The 23,807-nt window shown below is 49.0% G+C and overlaps 1 protein-coding gene across 1 annotated transcript in view; it reads right to left on the reverse strand.

The window, feature by feature from the left end:
• Window positions 1-14,745, reverse strand: part of RAPGEF6 (Rap guanine nucleotide exchange factor 6) — a gene marked incomplete at both ends in the record, with an annotated part of 102,092 nt that extends 87,347 nt beyond the window's left edge. Inside the window, one exon of the mRNA XM_079542376.1 lies at window positions 14,677-14,745. Within this exon, the coding sequence (XP_079398502.1) occupies window positions 14,677-14,745 (69 nt within the window). The remainder of the gene's footprint in view (window positions 1-14,676) is intronic.
• Window positions 14,746-23,807: the final 9,062 nt, after the last annotated feature.

Genomic DNA, 23,807 nt, shown 5'->3' on the forward strand with positions numbered 1-23,807 from the left:
TGCTCATTTCCAGGAGAAAAAGAAAAAAAATAAAGCAAAGTTCTTCTATATGAAAATAAAACAAAAAGCGTCTCTGCTCCCCAGCAACTCCCCCACCCAGAACAGATAAACAGCCTCCACCCATGAACCCTGGACCGCGACGATAGAAGACTGTGGTAGAAAGAAAAACACTTGAAGAATGAGGGAGGGAATTTATTTTTTTATTATTGTTTTTACTGCTGTTTCATCACACTGAGTCAGCACTTCTGGAGCCCCCGCTTTGCACAAGAGGGAAGAAAGAGTAAGAACTTCCTTTGGGTTTTGCAGAGCAGATCCTGAGGCTCCAATTGCAGGGCCAGGAGCATCAAACAGCACAGCTCCAAGGCATCAGTGGGTATCTGATGCATGGCTCTTATCAAGGCTCAGAACACACGTACAGCAACGGAAAGTTACCTTTAAGGAAAACACTGCTATAAAGCTACCATACACTCATTACTTCAGTTTTAGTACATCTTTCAGATTTTTATGTTGAGCTTAGAAAACCAAAAGCAAGCTGAGCTCACAGCTCAACCGCATGGGGAGCTCAGAATGCCCAGAATTAGTCACAGCACTCACACCTACCAAGGAGCAGGGGTTCCTATCAAGTGTTGTTCAGTAAGAGACTAAAGAACACAAGAGCAACAAGTGCCAACAGGTGAAAAGGGAGCCTTCAGGCTTCCAGCTCAACCCCTGCTTCCTAGCCAAGCAGCTACTGCTTATCACTATCCGCTGCCCCCAAATAGCTGTACTTGGGTTAAATAGGCTTCATCCCAGCCCCAAAACACCTCCTTGCCTGCTTGACAGAGAAACTAAGAGGAACAGGTTTGAAAGCACAAGGGGGGGAAAAAAAAAAAAAAAAAGAGAGAGAATCAGGCAGGGAGGGCCTGAATTCTGAAACCCTAAGGAAGAGGTTCTTATTTTATAAGAAGTTTGGCACAGGAACCCAGGGAGAAGGAGAAAGGAAGCCGATGATGAAATCTGAAGGTCCATTACTGACAGCTCTGAGTGCCTGCACACAGCTTGCTCCACCAAGCACTGAGTACATGGTGTGGCCGTGCTCATCCAGCACAGGATTTGCTGGTGCTGCTTCCCCCTCAGCCCTGCTGGAGCTGAACTCAGCAGCAATGACATTCTACCACTGCTCCATCTTGCACCAAACATCCGTCACTAAGCTCTGTTTGACGTCACAAGCTCAGAGAGAGACTAACAGGCTGAACAGAAACACTTCCTTGCAATTAGTTCCCAATAAATTAACGCCAGGAGTTTTACATAAATGGGTCATCATAACATGTAGTTTTGTAACAGTGTATTTATGATTTTTTCATACATCATGAAGTATTTCTTCGTGAAATCAAGGAAGCAAAGATAAAGTTTGTCAGGAAATTAAGTTTTGCTTAATAAATAATACTGAAGTCAACATGAGATCTCTCACCAATATCGTAACTTGAGTCACCTGCTCAGATGCAGGCAGTAGAAAGGAACCCAGCTCTGCAAACTGTCTCAAAACAGCTTGGTACACCAGCAGAGCATTAAAGTCATCGCACTGCTTCCAGTTAAAATACTGTGTTTTCGTTCATCATTAATGACAAGGCATCAGCAGGTTGGGGGGGAAAAAAAAACAGAAGATGGCAATTGCAAACAAAGCACTGCATGAAAAGTAAAGCTCTCCCACAACCTCTTTCAATTAAACCAATGAAGGAGTAAAAGAAAAAGTCCATCTCCAGCTCCTTCATACCCACAACGCCATTAGAGATGAGAAGGAAAGCAGCAAGGAGCCGAGCAGCAGCTCCTGCTGGAGGACCCAACACATGGGGAGCAACCACCACTCTGCCCCAGAGAGAAGCTGTGATTATCTGAATGCTGATCCTGATAGCTAAACTCCAATACAGCTACAACAACACACAGGTATGTTAGCAGTTCTGCATGTGTATACACACACATTCTCAGCAGAAAAAAGGGAAATCAGTAGCTCCTAGTGCCCTTGCCTGCAGGGCCACAAAGCAAGGCAGGTTTACCCTGCTGCCACACCTGAACACAAACTACTGCAGCAGAACTCAGAATGCTGGCAATTGGCTGCTGCTTTAAGATCTGCTGCTGTGGTTCTCAGCAATAGTCAGAAACCACAACGGAGCTGAGGAGGAAATTTAATGATGTAAATACATGAAGAAAGGTTTGAAGCCCAATCAGTGGTAGTACAAGAGATACAGGTATCTTCCCTACTAATTACAAGTGATCATTTAACCATCAGAACATAAAATGAAGGGGCCACGTTGAGCTTGAGATACATGGAAGTTCTCCTTCAGCCAGCTCAGAGCGACCAAAAATCAGAGGCTATTTATTCTTACCTACACATACCTCAAACCAGCCAAATCACAGCTGCACCGTTCCAGTGAAACCACAATCACCACCCATTTGCAATGCAACACCCCCAGGGATTCCTCCATCACCTCACTCTCCATAAGAGTTAACAGTAATCTACGGATATAATAAACCCACTTTTAAGCATCAGTATCTCAGTGTTGAGTAGATGACTTCTGCTTGCTAAACTGCCATTATTCACTGCACATGAAAAAAACACCCAGTGCTAACTTATTCTGAGCCCCAAACAGGTTTCCAGAAGCAGCGCCATGCATTAAGACTCACTTTTGTTTCATCAGCTCATGTTGAAGGCAGGCACAGGGTGAGGAAATGCAATGCTGGGGCCACCAACAGAATGCTGCAATGCACCATTACAACACAGATCTCTGGACAGTTGTGCACGTGACAGTAGACATGGAGAACACACACAGCCCCATACACCCCTCCAAGAGGAACAGAAGGATCCTGTATTGCAGCTCAGGCATTTTACTCAATACAGCTGAAATTTGGGCACCCATATTCTTGAGCAGCACTCACTCGCAGCACAGCAGTGCTCAGCGGGACAGCCAGCCCTCAGCAGCACCTCCTGGGGCACCCACAGCCCTTCTTCAGGGCACAAGCACCCATGACAAATGCTTGAAGGTGAAAAGAAAAAAAAAAAGCATCATTAATGTGCACCATACTGAGTGCTAAATGCTGTCACCTCCAAATTCTCTGCAGCCACACTGGCAGGATTTGAGAGATGTAAAGTAAGGGAAGTTTCCAGCTTTTTTAAGATGGTAGTCATGCTGCCACCAATCATGCAGCGCTGCCCAGACTGCTTGCTGCAGGTCTGCTGTGCTCCATCAGCCCCTTTCAGGCAATGTGCACAGAGAAAACCAGCAGCACTTGTGAACACCACCCACGAGTGGGTCCTTCGCTTCCGTATGAGGGCTGCCCAGCTGTGAGAAGGACCACTGTGTCTTTCACAGAACCCTGAATCAAAGACTAAATGTAGCTTCTAAAAATTCAGAGTGCAGCAAGTCAGAAATGTGAGCACAGTCTCCTCTTTCTTGGGCAATACTTACAGCATAATGGCATCTCTTGTCTGAAGGAAAAAAAGCAGCAGAGGGACAGCCAGGTTCCACCAGTGAGGTTTGCAGGGCAGATGGGGTTACATACACTGTTGCTTCTGTCTTGGAAGTCGTAATTTTATAGACAGAGCAGCGACATGAAAACACAGCTTTTCCTAAGCTTAAAGCTTTAACTTGCATGCTCACGTGGGCTTTCTTGCATCTACGAAACTATTTTTGATAACTTTTGTTATTAAGGCCAGAAAAAATACAATTAAAAATGCTGCCAAAATGTTTCTTTAGGGAGGACAGGGCAGGATGCCATAAATTCACAGGACGTCACAGCACAGGAAAATCTCAAATGGAAGAAGGTTCTGGTAGCAGGCAGTGACAAGACAGCGTTCTTCCAAAATGCTGATATGGTTGGATCAGATGAAGGTTTTCAAATAATAACTACTGACCTGTGACTCACAGATAAAACAATTATTAGCCAATAATTTGATATCACAGACTTATAGTAAGAAGAAAATACCGAAGTGTGATAATTTAGCTATCCAAATATTCCTACCCTGGAAAATGCTTCCATACAGCTCTTACTCTATGCTAATAAGCCCCTTGCACCTTACAGCAGCTCACACTCTGAGCTCACACCCAAGTCTCACCTACAGAGATGCTGCCCACAAGATAGATCCTGGAAACTGCCAAAGAAACACGGCCCAGGTTCCAGGGTACAGTTGGACAACTGAGCACAGGTCACAAGTGACAGGCATGCTGCATCCCACCCTCAGCTCACTGTCACATTTTCTCATTTCTTCCTTTACAGCAGCACTGTCAATGATGGTTTAGTTCAGTAAATGTGCACCCACCAGGACAGGAGGAGCTGTAAGCTCTGCTCCCAGCAAAGCTGGGCTGACAAAGCAGCTACAGAGCACGAGGGGGGAGGACCACCTCCTGCACAAGTACCAGACAGTCCCACCAGCTCAGCAACCCCATAAACCCTCCTGCAGCCGCCCTGTGGGTCACATGTAACATCAGCTACACGAGACTTTGCTGAAGGAAGCATTATCAGCACAAATGGAAGCAGAAAGTTTATTGACAGGAGGTCAGTAGCCTAACACAGGACTGCCAGCTTCCTTCCTACTTCAAGTGGGAAACAGGAACAGAAACTCCCTCTGCAACAAGTTGGGAAGATCACTTCTACTTGGCCAAAACCAAGGCAGCCTATCACCAGGCTGTGACAAGAGCATAAAAACCCTCCCAGTCAACGTCCAGCAGTAGAAGTGATTCAAGACCTCACAACTCTGAATGCACAACACACAGTAAAGGCAGAACTCGCTCTCCAGCTCTTGTAAATGCAAATTGTCCAGGTGAAAAGTATTATCACAACCCTGGAACTCTGTCTGAAGGAATTCCTATGTGGACAAAAAGTCAAACTGTACGTGCCACAGCACAATGCAAATATCCTTTCCCTGCAGACCGAGAGGACCAACATTTATTAACCATGGAGGACGGGACTGCCTAAGTGTCAACACTTTACAGCCTTGTTTTTCCAATTAAGAGATAATTTTGTAAGGCAGTTATTTATTTATTTATTTATTTTAACTAGTTCTGCTACAACTTGATGCTCTCTTAACACGCTAAAAGACAACCAACAACTAGCAGAGCTAAGGAACCTAGAGAAATCAGACGCAGGATGCCACATAGCTTGTGCATTCTTCCCTGGATTAAGGGTATTTTCAAAATACTGTATTGAAATCACCAAGAGGAGAAGCAAGGTGAATTATGGTTTCAGCAGATAGAGGAAAAGCCCTCTGTACTTTAAGCCTGAGGTCACTGGAACTAGACAACCACCCAGTCCTAGGAATAACTTGAGTGAGAATGCAGGCATTAGCAAAGCAGCATTATGGCAACAGCAAACCTCACGAGAAGAGCCATCAGAGTTCCTGCTATTCTTTATAGATCTATTCTGTAATGTACTTCCCAATGAAAACAAGTTTGCACGTGTGGAGTGTGAGAGGAGAAACCCTGCAAGCTGGAAGCTGACCCAGAAAGTTCAGTCCTCAAGAGCATTCAGCTTCTCTGCCACTAACAAGACCAGCACAAGCCACTTTTTAATGCTAAGAGACTCATTTCCACCTACATATTACCAGCTCTTCGCACTCTCAGGATGGGATTACAGGCACACTGTGTGCACAGGATTATCAGCCAGCACAAAGCCTGCCATGGATGCCCAAGGCAGCAGTATGCCATGGATGCTCACTGACTGCTCCAAGGTATTGCTGGCTTCCCTCCTGGGAAACAGGGCCTGGGCACAAGTGAGCACTTTCCCTTCCAGTTTCCTTCTGCACCACACTTAATATTTCTTCAAGACTGAGCGTTATGTTTTATTTGTGCTGCAGACACCCAGCTGGCCTTACATAAAGCGATACAAGAATCAGTTGTGTCAAAGTTCAGTATTACAGAAGCACTCCTTGTAGAGCTTACAAGAAGCGAGTTTTGCCATACTACTCGAAGGATGTTCTTTTAAGAAGAATTACATTTTTTATGAGGACTTTTAGTTAGCGTGGTATTTCAGGGTTTAATACTGTCTCTGAGGAATTGAACCACCTACACATTTTGACTGCCTGCCCTCCACCTTTTTGCAATTTTGGAGAACAAAAGCAGAACAAAAATGTATTTTTCTTCCATTTGGCAACTTTTCCAAATGCCAGCAGTACTTGCAGTTCTCTCCCACCTCCCTCCACACCCTCTTCTCACCCTTCCTTTCTGTTCCAGCATCTCCATGGAGTTTCTATTGCAGGGTTAGTAACAAGGCACTGGGCTGGTCTTTTAGCTCAGATTAGGTTTTGTAAAACACTCTTACTACATAAAGGCCCTTCAACTCATTGTTTAAATTCAGATAACACCATGGAAGGGTGAGTTATTTTGTGGGTTTTTTTTTTTTTTTTTCCAAGGTTACATTACATATTCCAATGTTAATTCATCAACAACAACTTTTTCTTAAATAATTACTCCGCAGATGTAACTAAGTGCATGACTCCGCAGCATGAGGAAAGACAGGCATTAAAGGAATTAAGTTCAAGAAAGAATTCCAGGACTGCCTGATAATTTCTGGTTTCACTCCTACAGCTGTCACAGCTGCCATTAAAATGAGAAACCAGTTTTTCAGGAACAGTAACTGGAAGCAAGGATAGGAAAAGTCATCTTAGAGCAACACCACTTCCAACACTCCCTGGAAATCACTGAGAAGCTGTGCCACCTCGATGCACTACGGCTTTGTTTGCTGCTTTAGGGATGTTTAAGACTTGGATGATGCAGAAGCTGTATTATCTTGTGAAAATAGAACTAAACAGCTTCCTAGGGGAAAGCTGCAGGGAGCAGTTATCTGCTCACCAGCCGGGCACCCAAAGCCATGACCTGCCCACCCATCAGCAAGAGAGCATGCTGTCACTGCAGCACTACAAGTCTCCACTGTCAGCAATGTTCAGAAAACAGGAGCTGTTTCAACCTCCTACAAGCTAGATTTACAGCCATCTTATCATCACAGCTTAGAAAAACGGGCCTTGCAATATTTCATCGATTAACTCCCTGACCTAATCTGCAAAATCCTCTCTGCTGAGCTCCCAGTCCTTCATTTGCTGTGAAGATGATCAAGATGCAAGCTGCTGTCATCTCTGCTCCTCACAGCTGGGAGTTTTGGGATGCAAATCGCCACTTTGGCCATCAGCTTGAGAAAGATCCACAAATACTCTCTGCGTGAGCTTCCAGCATTCACTAACAGCCCCACAGTGAAAACAGCGAGGTTCTGTTTGATGGTAACAGCCCAGCTACAAAAGCCTTGCTGACAGCTGTACTGCGAGGCCAGAAAACCCCAGAACCACTGAGCAGGGCTTCTAAAGCCAGAACAGAACACAAATACACAGGGAACAAAAAAATAAATGCACAGAATCAGATGGACGGGCATCAGAAGACCAGCAGGTGAAAGGGGAGAGACTCAGGGAAGGCTCTGTGCTCCCAGAGTCATCTCACAGGAAGAGTGAGAGCTGGATGTATTCTGGAGAGATTTAATTAGGGATTCTTACCAACACCCACACCAGTTTCTCAAATTCCTTTAACCCACCAGCACTGAATCAACAGGCACAACGCTAATGAAATGGAACCAGAATATTTCCCTGTGCTGGGATGGTAACAGAACGCAAAGCTTGAAAAAACAAAGCAAGGAAAAACAAATCAGAGCCTGCTTCTGGCCGAGCTGTCCCTGCATGCACCCAGGGCACACAGAACACCAGGCACGGGAGGCTGCCCCAGGCTGGGGCCCATCAGGCTGACCTCACACATCACACCTGTAAGAGGCTCAGAAAATAGCTTTAAAATGCTTATTGTATATTCATATACCTGAAAAGGCAGCTAAACACCACACATTTGGCAGGTAACAGATCCCTGTCCACACACATGGAGGCACAGTGTGGCCACACCAGCTGTGTGGCCCTGCTTCCCTCAGATGCACCACAACGAGCAGCAGCAGTGGGATGGGAGGGAAAAGCAGCTTGTCTCTTTGCTTAACGACACACAAGAGAAATACTGTGCTCTCCTAGCACTTGCTTAAGACTTTCAGATCCCACAGCCTCATCTCAAGGCATGCAGGAAGCCACAAGCCCAACGGTGCTGCTGGCCTCGCTGTTCAGGCTCAGCTCCATCTCAGCCCATCAGCAGAGGAGCAGCACTGCTTCCTGAAGACAAAGGAGATGCCTGAAGAGACCCACTCACTGCTACCCCAAAGCAGAGCCGTGTTCTTCCTCCCCAGATCGTTTCCACCAATCAAACAGGCAGCTATGTAGAATCATTAAGGTCAAAAACCTCTACGATCAGCTCCAACCCAGCCCACCATGCCCGCTGAGCCATGTCCCTCAGTGCCACATTCACACTCCTCTTGGGGAGTCAACATCCATGAAGGTCTTCAAGGATGGCAAAGAAGCTTTTGGCCTTGCATGCTGTGAGACACCGAGCCCAAACCCTGAACTTTCTGCAAACAATGCCAACACACGAGCCATTGTCCATGGAGTTATTAGCATGCTGTAATTTGATCTCCTCTTTAATACATACATGCTCCATATAGCAGACTTCCCATTACATGCAGGAATTCGTGTGAGTCACGGCACGGAGCAGTTGGGAACTCTGCACCGAGCAGCAAACTCAGCTGGTTCAGGCTGACTACCGAGCAGGCTGGAACAGGCAGGAGAAAAGGGCCAAGGAGCCAGCTTACACTGAACGACCCTTCAAGTGCCGTGCATGCAACCCAAAAGCATCACCTGCAGAAGCACCACCTGTACCCTTCCACTCGCACAAGGCCGGAGGTGGAGACACTCCATACTGCAGTGCCAACAGGAGCAGAGGTTACAGCCTGCTGAGACTCAGGCTCTGCACACCAGGAATGCAGCAGAAATGCCACACTGTAACCATAAAACAGCACAATTGTTATAAAAGCAACTAACCTCAAGAGCTCAGGCACCTCCACTCACATTTCCACCTGAGTCTGTTTCACTCCTGCCCCAGCAGTCCTACCCAGGGCTGCTTCCTACCACCTCACCCACAAGATGGGTTGATATGGAAACTCACGCTAAAAACAAAGAAAAGGAAAAAAAAGAAAACCACCACCCAACAAACAGTCGTTATTTGCTCCACTTGTTTCATATTAAATACTTCGTACAAGGGCATTTTGTTAAGACAGAGTTGAAACTCAAGGAGCAGCTATTCATTAATACCATAATGACACTTCAGCAGAGCCAGGGTACGTACAGAGTCCTGAAATCTGATTTATTTGCCTGCAATCTAAATTTGACTGCACTCAACAGGCCTTAACTGTTAAGAAAGCTGGAAAAAAATACTTATTTGCTCAAACCACCAGCAAAGCTCCCTTGCAGGTACTGCAGACAGACAACAGCTGCAGAGCATCCACGCCAGACGCCCTGTTCTGCAAACATGGCACTCCGTCCAAGACTCAGAGTAACGGTATTTGCATCTGAGACATAAATAATCACAAGGCGAATATGAGCAACACTGGAAGAACAACAAAAACAAGCTCAAAACTTGGTCAGAAACAAACAGAAATCCCTAAGAGGCATTCAGCCTCTTACAGAGCAGTATTTACACATTAACATTTGGTTTAAAAAAAAAAAAAATAAATAAATTGGTAGATGCTGCAGTGCAGTAAGTAGGTTGCTCCAAAGTAATGCCTCATAATTATTTCCATGGAAAGTACGACAGATACAAAGAGCACAACTCAATACAGCAAGTTCTCCGCTACGCAACACTCTTTTCAACACCAGTGGCTGTGCATTTCTGCCAGCAGTGAATAAGAGCTGCATGCTGTGCTCATACAAACCTGCCCCAGCAAAACCCCACTGCTGCTGTCACCACTGCTCCTATGCACCATCCACTGCCTCGCTGTGCTGACAGCCACTGCTTGGTCTCCAGAAGCGTACTGAGACCACACCACATCAACAAGCACTTCTGGTCGGGCCAAAAAGCAGGCAAACCAACTGTACTCCTCAAGTGAGGAAAACAACTGAGCAAAACCACAGAAAAATGCCACTAATTTTAAGTGAGACTTTGCACTCCAGAAAGGCATGAATCCTGCGCTCAGCCATGACAGATTAGCAATGCCAGATGATTTCATTACCCAGAAGAGAACTGCTGCTGCCAGCCCCAGGAAGGGGGCACTACGAACCGCCTGCACCAGCCAGCAATACCTGCATTGACTGGGCTCTACTGGGATTGTTGGAATGAAAGATGGAGTAGGATCCATCAGAGAGCACCACTCTCCCTCATCCAAAGAGGCTGAGAGCTGTCGGCCGCTAACATGGCTCATTTTTTCACAAGGCTGCATGTAAAGTATTCGTAATTATATTACAATGCTTATATTCTTGTAACTGCAAACAGTAACTGTTGTCATGAGTACAGAAGGGCAATCTGCATACAGCATGGAACTATCTAACCAGGAATTCATTAGCAGTAAATTGCAAACACATACAGATACATTTGCAATCTCCTTCTCAACCCAGAGATAACCAATGCAATGGGGGAACGGCTGTTTACAAGGGTGGACAGTGATAGGACAAGGGGAATGGTCTTAAGCTGAGACAGGGGAGGTTTAGGTTGGATATTAGGAGAAAGTTTTTCATTTAGAGGGTGGTGAGGCACTGGCACAGGTTGCCAAGGAGGCTGTGGATGCCCCATCCCTGCAGGCATTCAAGGCCAGGCTGGATGTGGCTCTGGGCAGCCTGGGCTGCTGGTTGGTGACCTGCACACAGCAGAGGATTGGAAGTGGATGAGCATTGCGCTCCTTTGCAACCCAGGCCATTCTATGAATTTGAGATGCCTCTCTCCATCCCGTTGCAGCTGCACACAGACCAGCCCAGGGGCCCTGCAAGGTGAGGAGCTGAGGATGCACAGCGCTGGGCAGCCCTTCAGTGCCCTGTCTGGGAGCTCCTTACAAAGGCATCAAAGCACAGAGCCACAGAAAAATCTATTTCACACAGCACAACCACTGCCGTTCAGTTGGGGCTCCAGAACTGCTGCCTCTTGACGAAGGTTTAGAAAGCTTGGCTGTAAAAGAACTTAGCACTAAATAAAACCAAGAGGTAAAACCTAAGACAGAGGTTAAGCAGTAGGAAACCATGGCAAGGGTCAGGTTTCCATTGTCACCCTTTGCCAGTTTCGGAAGAGCCAACACACAACAAGGGATTTTTATTAAACACGAAGCAGCACATGCAGCTTCATTCAGTGTGCATCTCTTTTTGGGGTTAGGATCATTGCAAGAAGCTCGGGTTTGTAGTGAGTGTGCAGTTCTGATTACATTAAAAAAACTGCTCAAGAACGACACTGTCATCATCAAACACTGCTACAGTGAGAGCTGCACAAAGCACCAATGTGAGCAAAGCCAAACGCACTGCTTCACCTATGGAGTTTACAGAAAATTATTAAAAAGGATGAAAAACACCCATCAAAATACGAGTTATTTCTGGAAACAAGAAGCAGATGTTCTCCTCTGTTTGGCTCAGCTGTGCTCCAGTACAAGAGTGCCTTTGTTATGCTGTCAGCAATAATGTATTTTATTTATTACAGCCATTTTATAATGCCCATCAATGCACTATTTGTGCATGATTTAGATCCATGCAGATCTAAACCTCTGTGTATGAGCTGTCGAGAAGCATCACATGCACGCTCCAAATAGCAGACTCTGTTATGACACAATTGTGTAAATTAGGGTTTTTTTTTTTTCCCCTTTCCACTGTATTAATAAAAAGGGAACAGGAAGAGGAGGAGGAGTCGGTATTGCCAAATCAAGTTGAATTAACATTAATCACGAATACCCAGACAAGACATAGCATAAAGTTAGGAAAATACAAGAGCTTACAGTATAAAAATAAACTCTGACTCTTTGAAGCCCAATAAAAGCAAAAAGCTTTCTGGCCACGCAAAGGCAATGTCGACCAGAGCAAAGTCACGAAGAACTGAGAGACGCCTGCATTGGGAAAGGGATCTATTGGAGATGGAGGACAGCACGCTCATAGGAGTTCAAGGGGAAAAAGAAGGAAGAAAGAGAGGCATAACCACGCGCTGTTTTACTCTATCAGCCACTCAGACCCTACCTGCTGGAGGCATTAAACCACTCCCAACAGACCAACATCACAGCCTTCACATGGATCAGATAAGGAATTCCAGGCCTCAAAAAAGTGAAGCCTTTAATGAGAGAGCACACAGTGCCATCAACGTTCGCCCTTCCCTCCCAGCGCTTTGAACAAGCCATTTCCTCCTATGGAAATGCTCCCAAATTGCTCGTTCAATATCCCCACCTGCGATACGAGGCACAGAGCGGGGATGTGCGAGACAACACACAGCCATGCATGGAAGCACAGAAACGCCAGGATTTCCCAAATCTGAGCAGTTCCAAGGGGAAACAAATTGCTACACAGAGCAACAAACCAGCCATCAAATTGTATCAGTGAGCGTTAGCCATAACACCAAGAGCTCAGCAGAACAACCGCTCCCCCACAAATCAGCCATGTTAACGCACCAAGCATCTGAGCAACAACACCCAAAGAAAAAAAAAAAAATCAAGTGTGTACATGCCTAATATGCATAAGTTATGCACTTTCCCAATTAGCAAGCACTGGAATGCTACCACAGTGCTGAAAACTTGCCCTAACAGACATTTTTCCAAACAAAAATAGTTGTTGCGCCGATAATTAAAGTTTTTACTTGGGCAAACCATCAAGATATTCTCCAAAGTAAGTTGTATAAAGGTTTTAGTATCTCCCTGCTTCGTACCCTAGGTCTCACAAACGAACACATTTTGTTAAGATGAAGTCCTAAAAGTCATACAAAGAATCACAGCACCCTGAAGTGAAAACTGACGTGGTGTCATTTACCTGTACTTTTCCACAAGCTGATGCAGGCACTGCCCGTGCCACTAATCAGCACAGCCCCAGCCTGTAATTTGGGACAGCCAGGTGAGTGCAGGATCAGGGAGGAGAGGAGCAGGAAGGGACCAACGGGGACCAAAACCCACCCAGGTGAGAAGTTTCAGCTCATCACCACGTCTCAGCCACAGCTGAGGAAGAACCAGGGTGGTTTTTTCCTGCGTGCAGCTGGATGGATGCACATGGGAGGTGCTGACCGTGCCTTCCTAGGAGAGTAGGAGGGAGCCCACAGCTCTGCCCGTGCACAGCTGGATGCTTCCCGGCCGAGTCACCGGCACACAGCCAGGGAGGGACACCGGGCACAGCTCTGTGCTTCCTGCCCAGCACGGGGTGTGCCAGGATGCTCCGCACCGTGACCAAATAGAAATCAAATCCCTGTTGCAATCACTTCCTGCTGTTCCCTTATCACCCCATCCCCATCTGCTGTCCCAGCTCCCAGGTGCACGGGGCTCTCCAAGCAGGGAAATGCCTCTCTCAGATCAGGCCGGTTGCTGAATGTATACAGACAGAAAGGATCCAAGAAGCAGAGCTCCTTGGCTGCGAGCACCCGCCCCGTGAGAACAGAGGCCCCAGTGCTGCCAAGCTGCAGGGACGTGTTTAACTTTAATCACAAGTAGTTGGGCTGCTCGGTGTCTCTAAGTGCCTGCCAAAAAAGGGGCCACATCAGCAAGGGAATTAAGATTTCCTTTTTTTAATCATTTTTAAGAGGGGCTGTTAGTTAGGCTAGCAAATTCTTTTTAATTCCTCCAGAATTGAGACAACTTTGCAAACATCAAACCTGCATGCAGCCCTGATAGCAGAGTCCATAGGAACCTCCAGAAATCTACACAAAGCCATGAAACAGAATCATTCAGATTGGGGAAGCCCTCCAAGATCCCCAAACGCAGCCCACCCCACCATGCACACTGACCACATCCCCACAGCCATGGAACACGCCCAGAACAGGAGCTCCCCATCTCCCTGGGCGGCTGTGCCCATGCCTCATTGCCCTTTGGAGAAGTTTCTCACATCATCCAACTCAAATCTCCCCAGGGACACAAATCCACGTGAACCCCATGCATGGCCCGAGCATCCAGGCATCACAATGCTGTCAGGTTAAAGTCACACAGCTGTACAAAACTTACGCTTTCATAGAACCATAACGTGAAACACAGCACGGTTGGGTTGGTTGGGACTTCACAGCCCCCTTAGAGCCACTCCTGCCACGGGCAGCTTGCCCCAAAGCTCAGACCTCTCAGGACCCATCGGGCACCTCCAGGACTGGGGCACCCATCCCCTCAATGGGGCTCAGGGGGTGGCGGAACGGAGGGAACTCAGCAGACGGGAAAAGGTCTGCAGTAAAGGGGGGAAGAAGGGGGGGAAGGAAACAGCAAAGGGAGCAGCGGCAGCTCATCGTTACGGCAGAGCACAGCGGGCACAAATCCGATATCCGACGTCCCACGAGCAGAGAGCGCAGCCCCGCTCCGTGCCACCCAGCGCCGAGCGGGCACGCAATCGCGGCGAGAAGTTTGTTTTAGAAGGAAGGGAACCGCGGCCCCGGCCGGCACGGAGCGGCATGGGCAGCTCGCACCGCAAGGAGCGCCCAGCCACAGCGCCGAGCCCGGAGCCACGCGGGGCAGCGCCGGGCAATGGCACCGCGCCTGGACCGGGCCGTGCGGCACCGCGCAGCGGGCACGGATTCAAGAGGGAAAAAAAGAAAAAAGAGCTGATTTTGTCACGTTTTAAAATATCAGCAAACTCGGTGCCGACAGCGCGGTCTCGCTCACCTCCTGCGTCCGCTCCGCCGGCTTCTTCCGCAGCGCCTGTTTCACCCTGGGCTCCACGGCCGCGCTCATCCTCCCGCCGTGTCCCGCACGTCCCCGGGCCCGGCACGGAGCGCGCGGCCCGGCCCCGCCGGCGGCCCCTCAACCCCGGCACGGCGCGGCGGGGCGGCGCCCCCCGGAGGCCTCCTGGAGCGGCCCGAGGCCGAGGCGGGCGCGGCGCCGGGCTGCGCTGCGCTCCGGGCGGATCCCGGCTCCTCAGCGGCGCGGCTCCGGGCAGGTGCCGCCCGCTCCTCCCGCCGCCGCTGCCTCCCGCCGGCCGCCGCTCCCCATCGCGCGGGCCCAGGCGGCGGCGCGGCCCCGCCGTGCCGAGCTGCGGGAAGTTACCGGCCGGAGCGGGACTCCCTGCGCCCGCCCCTCCGCCCCGAGCGGTTCCGCCCGCCGGCTGGCAACGCGCAAAGCCACGCGGGCGGGCGGAGAGTTCGGCGTCACCGCGTCGGCGGTTTTTCCGACGAGCCTCGAGGGCGGAGCGAAGCCCGCACGGCACTCCAAGCACCGAGCTCGGCTCCCTCAGACCGCCGCCGCCGTCCCGTTCCCTCGCTCCGCTCGCCTACCGCGCATCCCGCCCGGAGCGAAAAACGCAAGAGCGGGCTCTTTAACCAGAAAATCAGCGGAGACCGAGGGGCGGGCGGGAAGGAGGGGAGGGGCCGAGCGAAGCCACGCCCCCCTGGGGCTTCGGTTCGGGAGCTGCGCGGGCCGAAGGCTCGCGAGGATTGGGCGGGGCGCGGCGCATGCGCGGGACGGCCGGGGGGCGGGGGGGCGGTTCTCGTCCCGTGCGCTGCTGCTCGTGCTGTGCTGCCTTGGGCTTTTTCCTATTTCCTTCCCAATAAAGAAAGGTTTCGTCTCTTTTCGTCCCTTTCCCTGCTATTTCTTCCCGTTCTCTCATTTGCCCTCTATGGCACAGTCGTTGTATTGAAGGGCTTCACGTGGCCGTTCCAAGCTGATCGAGGATATTTCTGGTGTTTTCCTACCAATACAAACTTGGGGAAGTTGGGCATTTCCTTCATTCCTTAACTTTTGGGCGCTGTGCCGAGCAGTGCAGGCACAGCAACAGCTGAACGGACGGCTGTGAACTTCAGAGCCAGCACTGATAACATCTCTGATATCCCCAACAGGGACGATGTAAGATGCTCTGTAATGACACAAAGGTCTAGACAGGGCTCTGCCCATAATATCTATCAAAATGATGTTTTTTTTACTTAATTTTGACCATTTCAACCATCATGACTATTTTTGTCCCGAAGGTCAGGAGGTTGTACGAGCCATCTGGCAGAGCACGTTATCCTTTGTCAATTTCAGGACATAAATATTGCTTCCAGCAGCGTGGGAATCTTCCTAGATCCCTGCCATAAACCCACGTGGGGGAGAAATGAGCGGAAAAGAAGTGGAACATGAAGCATTCTTTATGAAGAGGTTATTTTTCTCGTTTTTTACTTCCTGCTTTCTCTTTTTCAAACCAGAGATGGAAGAGCAAACCGAGTAATGTTCCCTTGTCAGCTCTCTTAGTTGGGAATCAAGGATCCGTCAGTATTCCCCACATGCAGGTGAGTGGGAAGAGCCTCAGGTGTAACTGCAGTCCGTGCTGTGCAGGTTCTCGTGGATCTGTGATGCTTTAAATCTTGATCCCGCCTTCCAGAAGCACCTCGTGGTGCCACTCCGTGCTGCCTGGTGGTCAAAACAGTGCACAAATGGGCACTGCAATGGGAATCAAATGAATGGCCTAACAATTCCGTTCTCTTTGCACACATTTGTTTCATTTTTGCACCTCAGCCAGCAGTAAAACATCGAGAGGGACCAAACAGGAGCAAAAGCTTCTATTCCCATTTAATTGCTTGGCTCAACTGGCCCACAAAATGAGGCTTTCCCCACTCCAAAAATACCCAAATTTAGGCAGGCAATGGCTGTAACAGCTGCAATTATTCCAGAGGCTGTTTGACTTGTTGGGTTTATTTTCCCAAATACCTGGAGAACAATGGAAATGAGTGTCATGATCCCAACTGCTGACCAGCATTACGGCTTACGCCTCCACATGGCAAAGCCTGTGTATTTAAATACAATTAAGGAGCTTTCACAAGCGGGTAATTCCAGGGCTGGGATTAAAGGATGTGGTCAAGCAGGATGCCTATTGTCTCTGTGGAAGGGAAGATCTGCTTCCCTTTGCTCTGGGTTGTATCACTCTACCCTAATGAAGCATTGCCACTTATCGTATTCTCTTATATTTATTGAGAAATAAGAATATTCACAGCCTTGTGTTCACGAATCAGAAGTGTGCTGCTATTTGTACAGACAGACTGCAGCCTGGGGAGCTGAAATGTTTCCGCTTCAAACACCTGAATTGGAAGAGATCAGCAGAGCTATGGGGTGTGCAGCCCACCCTGCTGTTTGCTGCCCTGATGCTGCCAGGATTTCATCTCACGGCTTTCACCATCCTGCACACACCCCACATTCTTCAGGGCAAAATTCAGTTTCCTCACCACTGCCAATGGGAAAAATACACAACGTTATACACCTACATATATTTCTGGGTATTTCTACGTCTTCCATAATTTTCTTGTTCCCTCGAGTTTTATTACGGCCCGGCTATTTCCTTCCTCTCTCTCCACTATGACTCTTGGCCTATTGTTTTTCATTTCTTAGCACTGACCAAAATTTCCCTTCAGAGATTCACTCACAGCATTGGCAATCACTTCTGGTTAAGCTTGGCTCACGGCAAGGAAGGCACACAGACTGATTGCGTGCCTGAGGAGAGCAAAACCAAATGCCCTGGGCTTCCCAGTGGGAAGGAGCTCTTCAGACTGCTGTGTAAGTGCCTGCTGTGATGGTAACCTCCTGGGTGCAGCGACAGAGCAGCACCAGCGTGTCAGGTGGTGGATGCACAGCTGTAGTTTGTAGTTCTGAGCATCACACCTTTATAGGGAGGTCCCTTTTTGTCCCGCTGTGCATCTGCCTGGAGTTTCAGTGCTGGGGTGGTGGCAAAACTTACAAATAGAGCATTGGGAACATGAGATCTTTAACTTCTTCGTTTGTTTTATTATAAGACAAATTTTCAAGCTGAAACCCCATCTCCTTTTCACAAACACATTTTCCCTGCAGGGTGAGACCAGAGGGCCATTTACACACCCAGTCCCAGAGTTCACCATCACAAGCTCTGGTTTTCCAGCCTTAATCAACCAGAAACAAGTGGGAAACCCAAGGACTTTTAAAGGGGCATACAGTGCTTTACCAATTACTGCTCACTTTCCCATTCCCACTGCACGTCCCTCCTGCTCCCATCCTCCAGCCCACCCTGCAGCGCGCTGTGTTGGCAGAGGGGTCTGGTAAAACAGAATAAGAACCGACAAAAACACCCAAAATCATTATAAATACCCTCTGAAATGAAGGCAGCGGATGTCCTTGGAGCCAGAAGTATTCACACAGCCATCGTGCAGCAGCTCTGCTCTTTTCTGTCTGAAACAGGTCTTTTTTTTTAATCTATCTTCTGCTGTTTTATTCTTTCCACACAAAACCTGGAAATGTTTGATTCCAGCCCCAGCGCTTTGCTGGCAAACACTAAAAGCACATATGGGCCCGTCTGGATACTGGAGGCATCCAGCAACAGTCTGCAGACGTCCGGGCTCTGGGCTGCAAGAATGAAAGGCTGGGAGGGGGGAACTTGTCCCTGCAGGAAGCAATGTGGAGGGGTTCTGCATTTGCCTTTCCTTTGTTGTTACCATCGTGTTAAAGCCTCAGCTGAAGGGTATTCCTCATTTGTGGGAAGCCACGAGAAAAGGGCAGGTGTGCAAGGAGTTGGAAAGCAGGAGCCCTCCTTCCCTGCAGAACTGCCCAGCCGGGTCGACTGATTCCAAAAGTGCTCATTGATTCATTAAGAAGTCATCTCAATTCGTTTTGGGTTCCGCTTCAAGTTGTGCATTCCTAACTCCCAAGGTGGTTTCGCAAACGCTGTCAGTTTGTGACTGCGACCCGTTGTGACCCAGAAAGAACATGCAGTGAATTGGCGATGTTCTGCCGTGCCGTTGTTTGCAGAGGCGCGGAGCCAGAGCCTTGCATAACTCCGTGCTGGAGATGGATGAGGTGCTGCAGGGTCGGTGGCACGGAGCTGTGCTGGGCAGCTCGCTGTGTCCCTGCCGCTGGGCTCAGTGCCGCTGCTGCGTGCGGGGCAGGGAACGCCGTGCCACGTCCCGTGGGAGGTGTGTGGCCGTGTTTGTGGCTGTGCACAGGCTGTCATTTGATTGCACAGAAATGGTGCGCAGCTCCGGAGGCTCGGAGCGGGCCGGGGAGTCAGGAATGTGCCGTGAACTCATTGCAAAGCTACGCTGGCCAAGATTCCCTCGCTCGTCCTCTGGTTGTGGTCACATTTCGATGCTGTTGGCCTTGTTTTCGGGATGAGCAGAGCACTAAAAGCAGCTCCCACTGACATAAGTGGAACACCGGGAGCTCACAGCTCCTCCACGCCGATGATTTGTGTCCCCACTTGTCTTCAGCAGCTGCTTTTATCATTGCTCCGCATGCCGACGGCCGTCCTTACTCCCTGCAATCTGTTCCCCGGCACTCATTGGCCCTGCAGAGCTCACAGCTGTGTGGTTCCCCTGCAGCCATCCGGGCAGCTCAGGGCCATCCCAGGCTGCAGAGTCCACAGAGTTCCATTCCCTGTGAGTTGTCTTTCACCTCCCAAAGCAGAAGTGAGCAGCGCGCTCACGTGGTGCCAGCAGTGAGCAGAACAGAGTGCCTTCTGCAGGCAGAGCCCTGCTGGTTTAACTCCCAGCAGAGCTGCAAAGGGCTCCTCCTCTCATGGGGGGTTCTCCCACCCTCCCCGCTGCAGCTCCATCCCATGGCTGATGCAGCGCTCTGCTTCCCACTGCAGTGCTGTGAATTTACAAATGGGCAAGGCTCCATCAGGTGGGAAAGGAGCGCTGGCAGCGAGGCAGGAGGGACTCGTTGTCACCAGCACAGCCCTGCTCACAGCATCCCCCGGCTGCTTGGTGACTGATGAGTTCCTCATGTTGCCCGTGGGCAGATCCTTCCCACAGATACCCACGCTGCATTTAAGCAGCGGGGTTTTGCTGCTCTCCTTATCCCAGGCGCAAGGGCCTTTGCAGCGCAGTGCTTCCCCTCGGGGAGCAGCTCGTGGGGAAGGGCCCAGAGGTGGTGCTGAGGTTAAGGGCTGTTCCCACAGTCAGCTCTTGTGGATGGAGATGTGCACACAGTGAAGGTGGGCTCTGCCTGCTGTTGCTGGGGTCCTCCATTTTCGTGCTGCATCGCTTCAAGCAGTGATTCCAAAGTTCTTAACAATCTGTGTCTGCTCCATGGAAAGGCCTGGGCTTTGCTAACCTGTAATTTCAGAAATGGTCCATAGATTTCAGCTGCAGTTTCAAGAATAAATTTCCCCACGGGCTGATGGCTTTTGCAGCCTAAACCAGCATCAGAACAACACAGAGACCTCTTAAACTGTTTGAGCTACGCAAGAAAAACAGGGCTGAGGAACAGAGTGCGAGCATTAATTAGAGCAGCACAGCTGTAATTACCCCGTTTGCTGAGACTTCTCCCTCCAGTTGTGTCAGTCGCTTTGTAACGCATGCGAACAGCAGCCCTCCTTCCTCCTGCTCTCTGAGTGGTGATCACAATTAGGCCTGATTTGTACTTACAGCTGCTATTAATAAATCCATTCCTTGAAAATTCGGTGCTTAATTCCTTCGGATTCAGCATGCTCACAAAGCTACTGAAGAACCTAATTGCCCGTGGCTGTAATTTCGCAGTAATTATGCTGAAAGTATTGCTGCGTGTATTCTTTCCAAATCAACCTAAATTCCCTAAAGTGAAAGGTCCCTGGCAGGAAATAAAGCAGCCCCCAGTGACCCCTCCCGCAGCCACTCCTCACTGCATCTCCATGGCAGATCACAGTGCACAGAAGTTGTTCCTTTGGTCACGGGAACCAGATGAGGTGGGCCAGATGTCCCTCTCACCACCAATGTACCGAAAGAGGGGGATTTCTGGTGGGCTGCAGCCTTGTTGTGGGGACACACATCCAGAAAAAGGCATCACCAGAGGAGCTGGGTTGTGGGTGCTTAGGGAAAGGAGCAGCGAAGAGAGCCAGGGAGCAGGAAATGGGGCAGAGACAAAGCACGGCAAGGAAATGCATCTGCTCATCTCCTGTGCTACACTCAGAGCTGCCCGTGCCCCAGTGGGGACACAGATGTCTGCAGCCCCGCTGGGAACCAGCAGCTGGGACACATGGAGCCTGAGAAATTCATTCCTGCCGCTGTGCAAATATTTCTGGTAATAAAAATAAACAAAGAGAGGGGAAGGACGTGCTTCTGTTCTACCATCCCTCCCAGCGGGGACTGCGAGGGAGCAGAGGAGCAACGGAGACCCACGAGTGCTGCACAGTGCAGGCAAACCTGCAGGAAAGGCACACATTAAGATAAAGTTTTCCCCTTAAAACTTCCTCAGGCTCCGTGCAGTGGCACAGCTGGGCAGCCTGAGCGCTGCAGCTCTTCCTGGTGCTGAGCAGTGGCAGCACTGCAATCCGTGGATGGGGCTCAGCTTCAGTGTGAGCTCAGAGCTGAGGAATCGGGTTCTGATATAAAAACAGCAGAGATCTCACCAGGATTCGGGGTTCTTCTTCAAAGCCAAAAAGCACCGATGGCAGCAATGCAGCATCTCCAGCGAGCTCCAAAACTTTCCAAAAATCCGAGCGCTGATATATTTAGCATCGCCTGCAGAAATAGCAAAGATGGTTTTGTTGCACGCAGCCAAGACAGGGAGAACATCCAGTTGGTGCACAAAGGCCGTAGCTGTTACTGCAGCATATGAAAAGAATCAGGGATGGCTGGAACGGAATGTGCGCACCGCGGGACGCAAACATGGGCGCTGCTCCGGCCACGTGTGCAGGGAGACACAGAAAAGGAGAAACGATCCATAGGAAACACTGGCTGGCAAGTATGGGATCTGTGCTGAGCTTGCTGCTAGCACAGCCCTGTGCCAAAGCCTGCACACACAGAGCTCAACCGCCCCAATGCGGCCGCACATCTCTGCTCCTGCAGAGCCCCAGCGGAGCGCCCAGGCCAGGGGGAGCACAGCTGCAGGGGGGGTGGATGCCAAATGTGGGATGCTCTGCGACCAGAGCTCCCTCACTGCAGGCATAAAGAAGAAACACGCTGCAATCCCAGTGGTAAATTGACATACTGTTTTTATTGCACAAATTTCCCCTAAAATTGGGAATGGTTATTATAATACAAGTGCACATCTTGAGAAATATGTACAAAAACAGAGGAGATAACAAGTATGTACATTTTACCCAGCATTTTACAAGTACCACCATCTAAATAATTTAGAGAAAGCAAAAAAATTGTCATAAAACATCTATAATAGCTAACAAAGAAAGTATAGGCAAGGGGTAAAATCCTTTCTTTTAAATATTTTTGTTCTTAGCAGCCCCGTGTTTGCCAACTGCAACACAAATAAATGTGCTAATCCGCGTGCCTACAACACTTAGTTTTCAGCCCGAAAATTAAGACATGTTAATGGAGATCGGTAGTAGTGGAGAAAAAAAGAACCCAAACACATTAGTTTTCTATTCCCATGAAACAACTGTGGTGTAATTCTAAGTTCCAGTGCTCCAGTCCTGTACAGTTCCCTTTTTGCACTGTGGCAGGTGGACGTACCGCGCTCTGCTCGTACCTGGGAGCCTCCAACCCCGACAGTTCACCGAGGGATGGGGAAAAGGAGAGCACACACTGCACGGAGAGCACAGCCCCAAGGCTGCCGGGATCTCGGTGCCCCCCTCGCTGTGCCGGGTCGGAGCGCAGAGCCAAAGCTCAGCTGCTGAGCTCCAGCCTGTATCTCATCGCAAACGCGTTGACGCAGCCGGGCCCCGACGCCGTGTGCTCCATCCAGAAGCCAGATGTGATGCAGTCGTGTGGTGAAGGGAGGACACTGACAGGACGGGAGAAACGCATCCTCGGATCACACAACAAACACGAGTTTCTTCCCTGCAGCAGTCAGCACTGGATTTTATGTACAAAGGAGCTTCCGATGATGCCTGGATCCGAGGCGAGGTCGTGGACTCATGTAGGCTCAGTCCTATGTGGAAACTCAGGGGATGCCCTGAATTCCAGGGCTCATCCCTGGAACGGAGCCCTCAGCTGCAGGCTTTAAATGCTGCTGTGCAACACCCCGGGTGAAGCCTGGCCCCAGCAGAGGAAGGAAGGAGAGTTTTGACATTGACAGCAGTGGGGCGAGGATCTCTCCTATTGTTTTCAAGTTTATAATAGATTGTATTTAAAATAACTCTGCAAACAACAATAGAAGGCGTGCTATACTATTGAAAATATGATTACAGAATGATATATTTATAGAACTGTTTATGCAGCTTAGTGACCGAGCGAACACATACCTCCTACTTCTGTGAGTAATCCATGAATCCCAATATACTGAATGTAATCAGTGAAAACAGAACCTAAAATCAGCGACGTTAATTGGCTGCTAGGACAAACAAGCAAAGAAAAGGCTATGATGAAGTGTCCAGTTAAACTGAGGTAGTAGAGCCTTTGAAAACATAATCCACCTACCACTGTATATTTACATTACTTACACCAGACTGGTTCCATCAGCTATTCTTACAACTATTGTATATACAATGACAAAACAGTGATGGCTGAGTCAAGGAGAAATGCTGAGAATAAAATAAACAACATTTCCTGCTGGTAATTACACAAGTGAGTAGAAAAGGGATTAGAGCCATCTGCATCGAGGGGATCCTCCGTCCAAAAACGATTTGGGTTTCTCTATACTATGGTGTAATCAATGTTCATTTTTTATAGAACGGCTTTAAAAAATATATCAATTAGTTACCTGAGCAACGAAGGGTAACAGTCTGTTCACTTTCTCCCCAATGCTTTGGTACAGTGACTTCCAGCTCATTATTTCAATAGCTGACTGACTGCTGTAAAAAGAGTCGGAGCTGCAAGAACATCATAGGCCATTACAGACCATACAAAAGTCAGAGGTAATAGTCGTGCTGCTCTGGGGCCTGTGGGGAAACTTCAGCCTCTCTTTTTTCTTTTTTCTTTTTCAGATTT

The sequence above is a fragment of the Tetrao urogallus genome (assembly GCF_951394365.1).
Source record: "Tetrao urogallus genome assembly, chromosome: 14".
NCBI classification, from domain to species: domain Eukaryota; kingdom Metazoa; phylum Chordata; class Aves; order Galliformes; family Phasianidae; genus Tetrao; species Tetrao urogallus.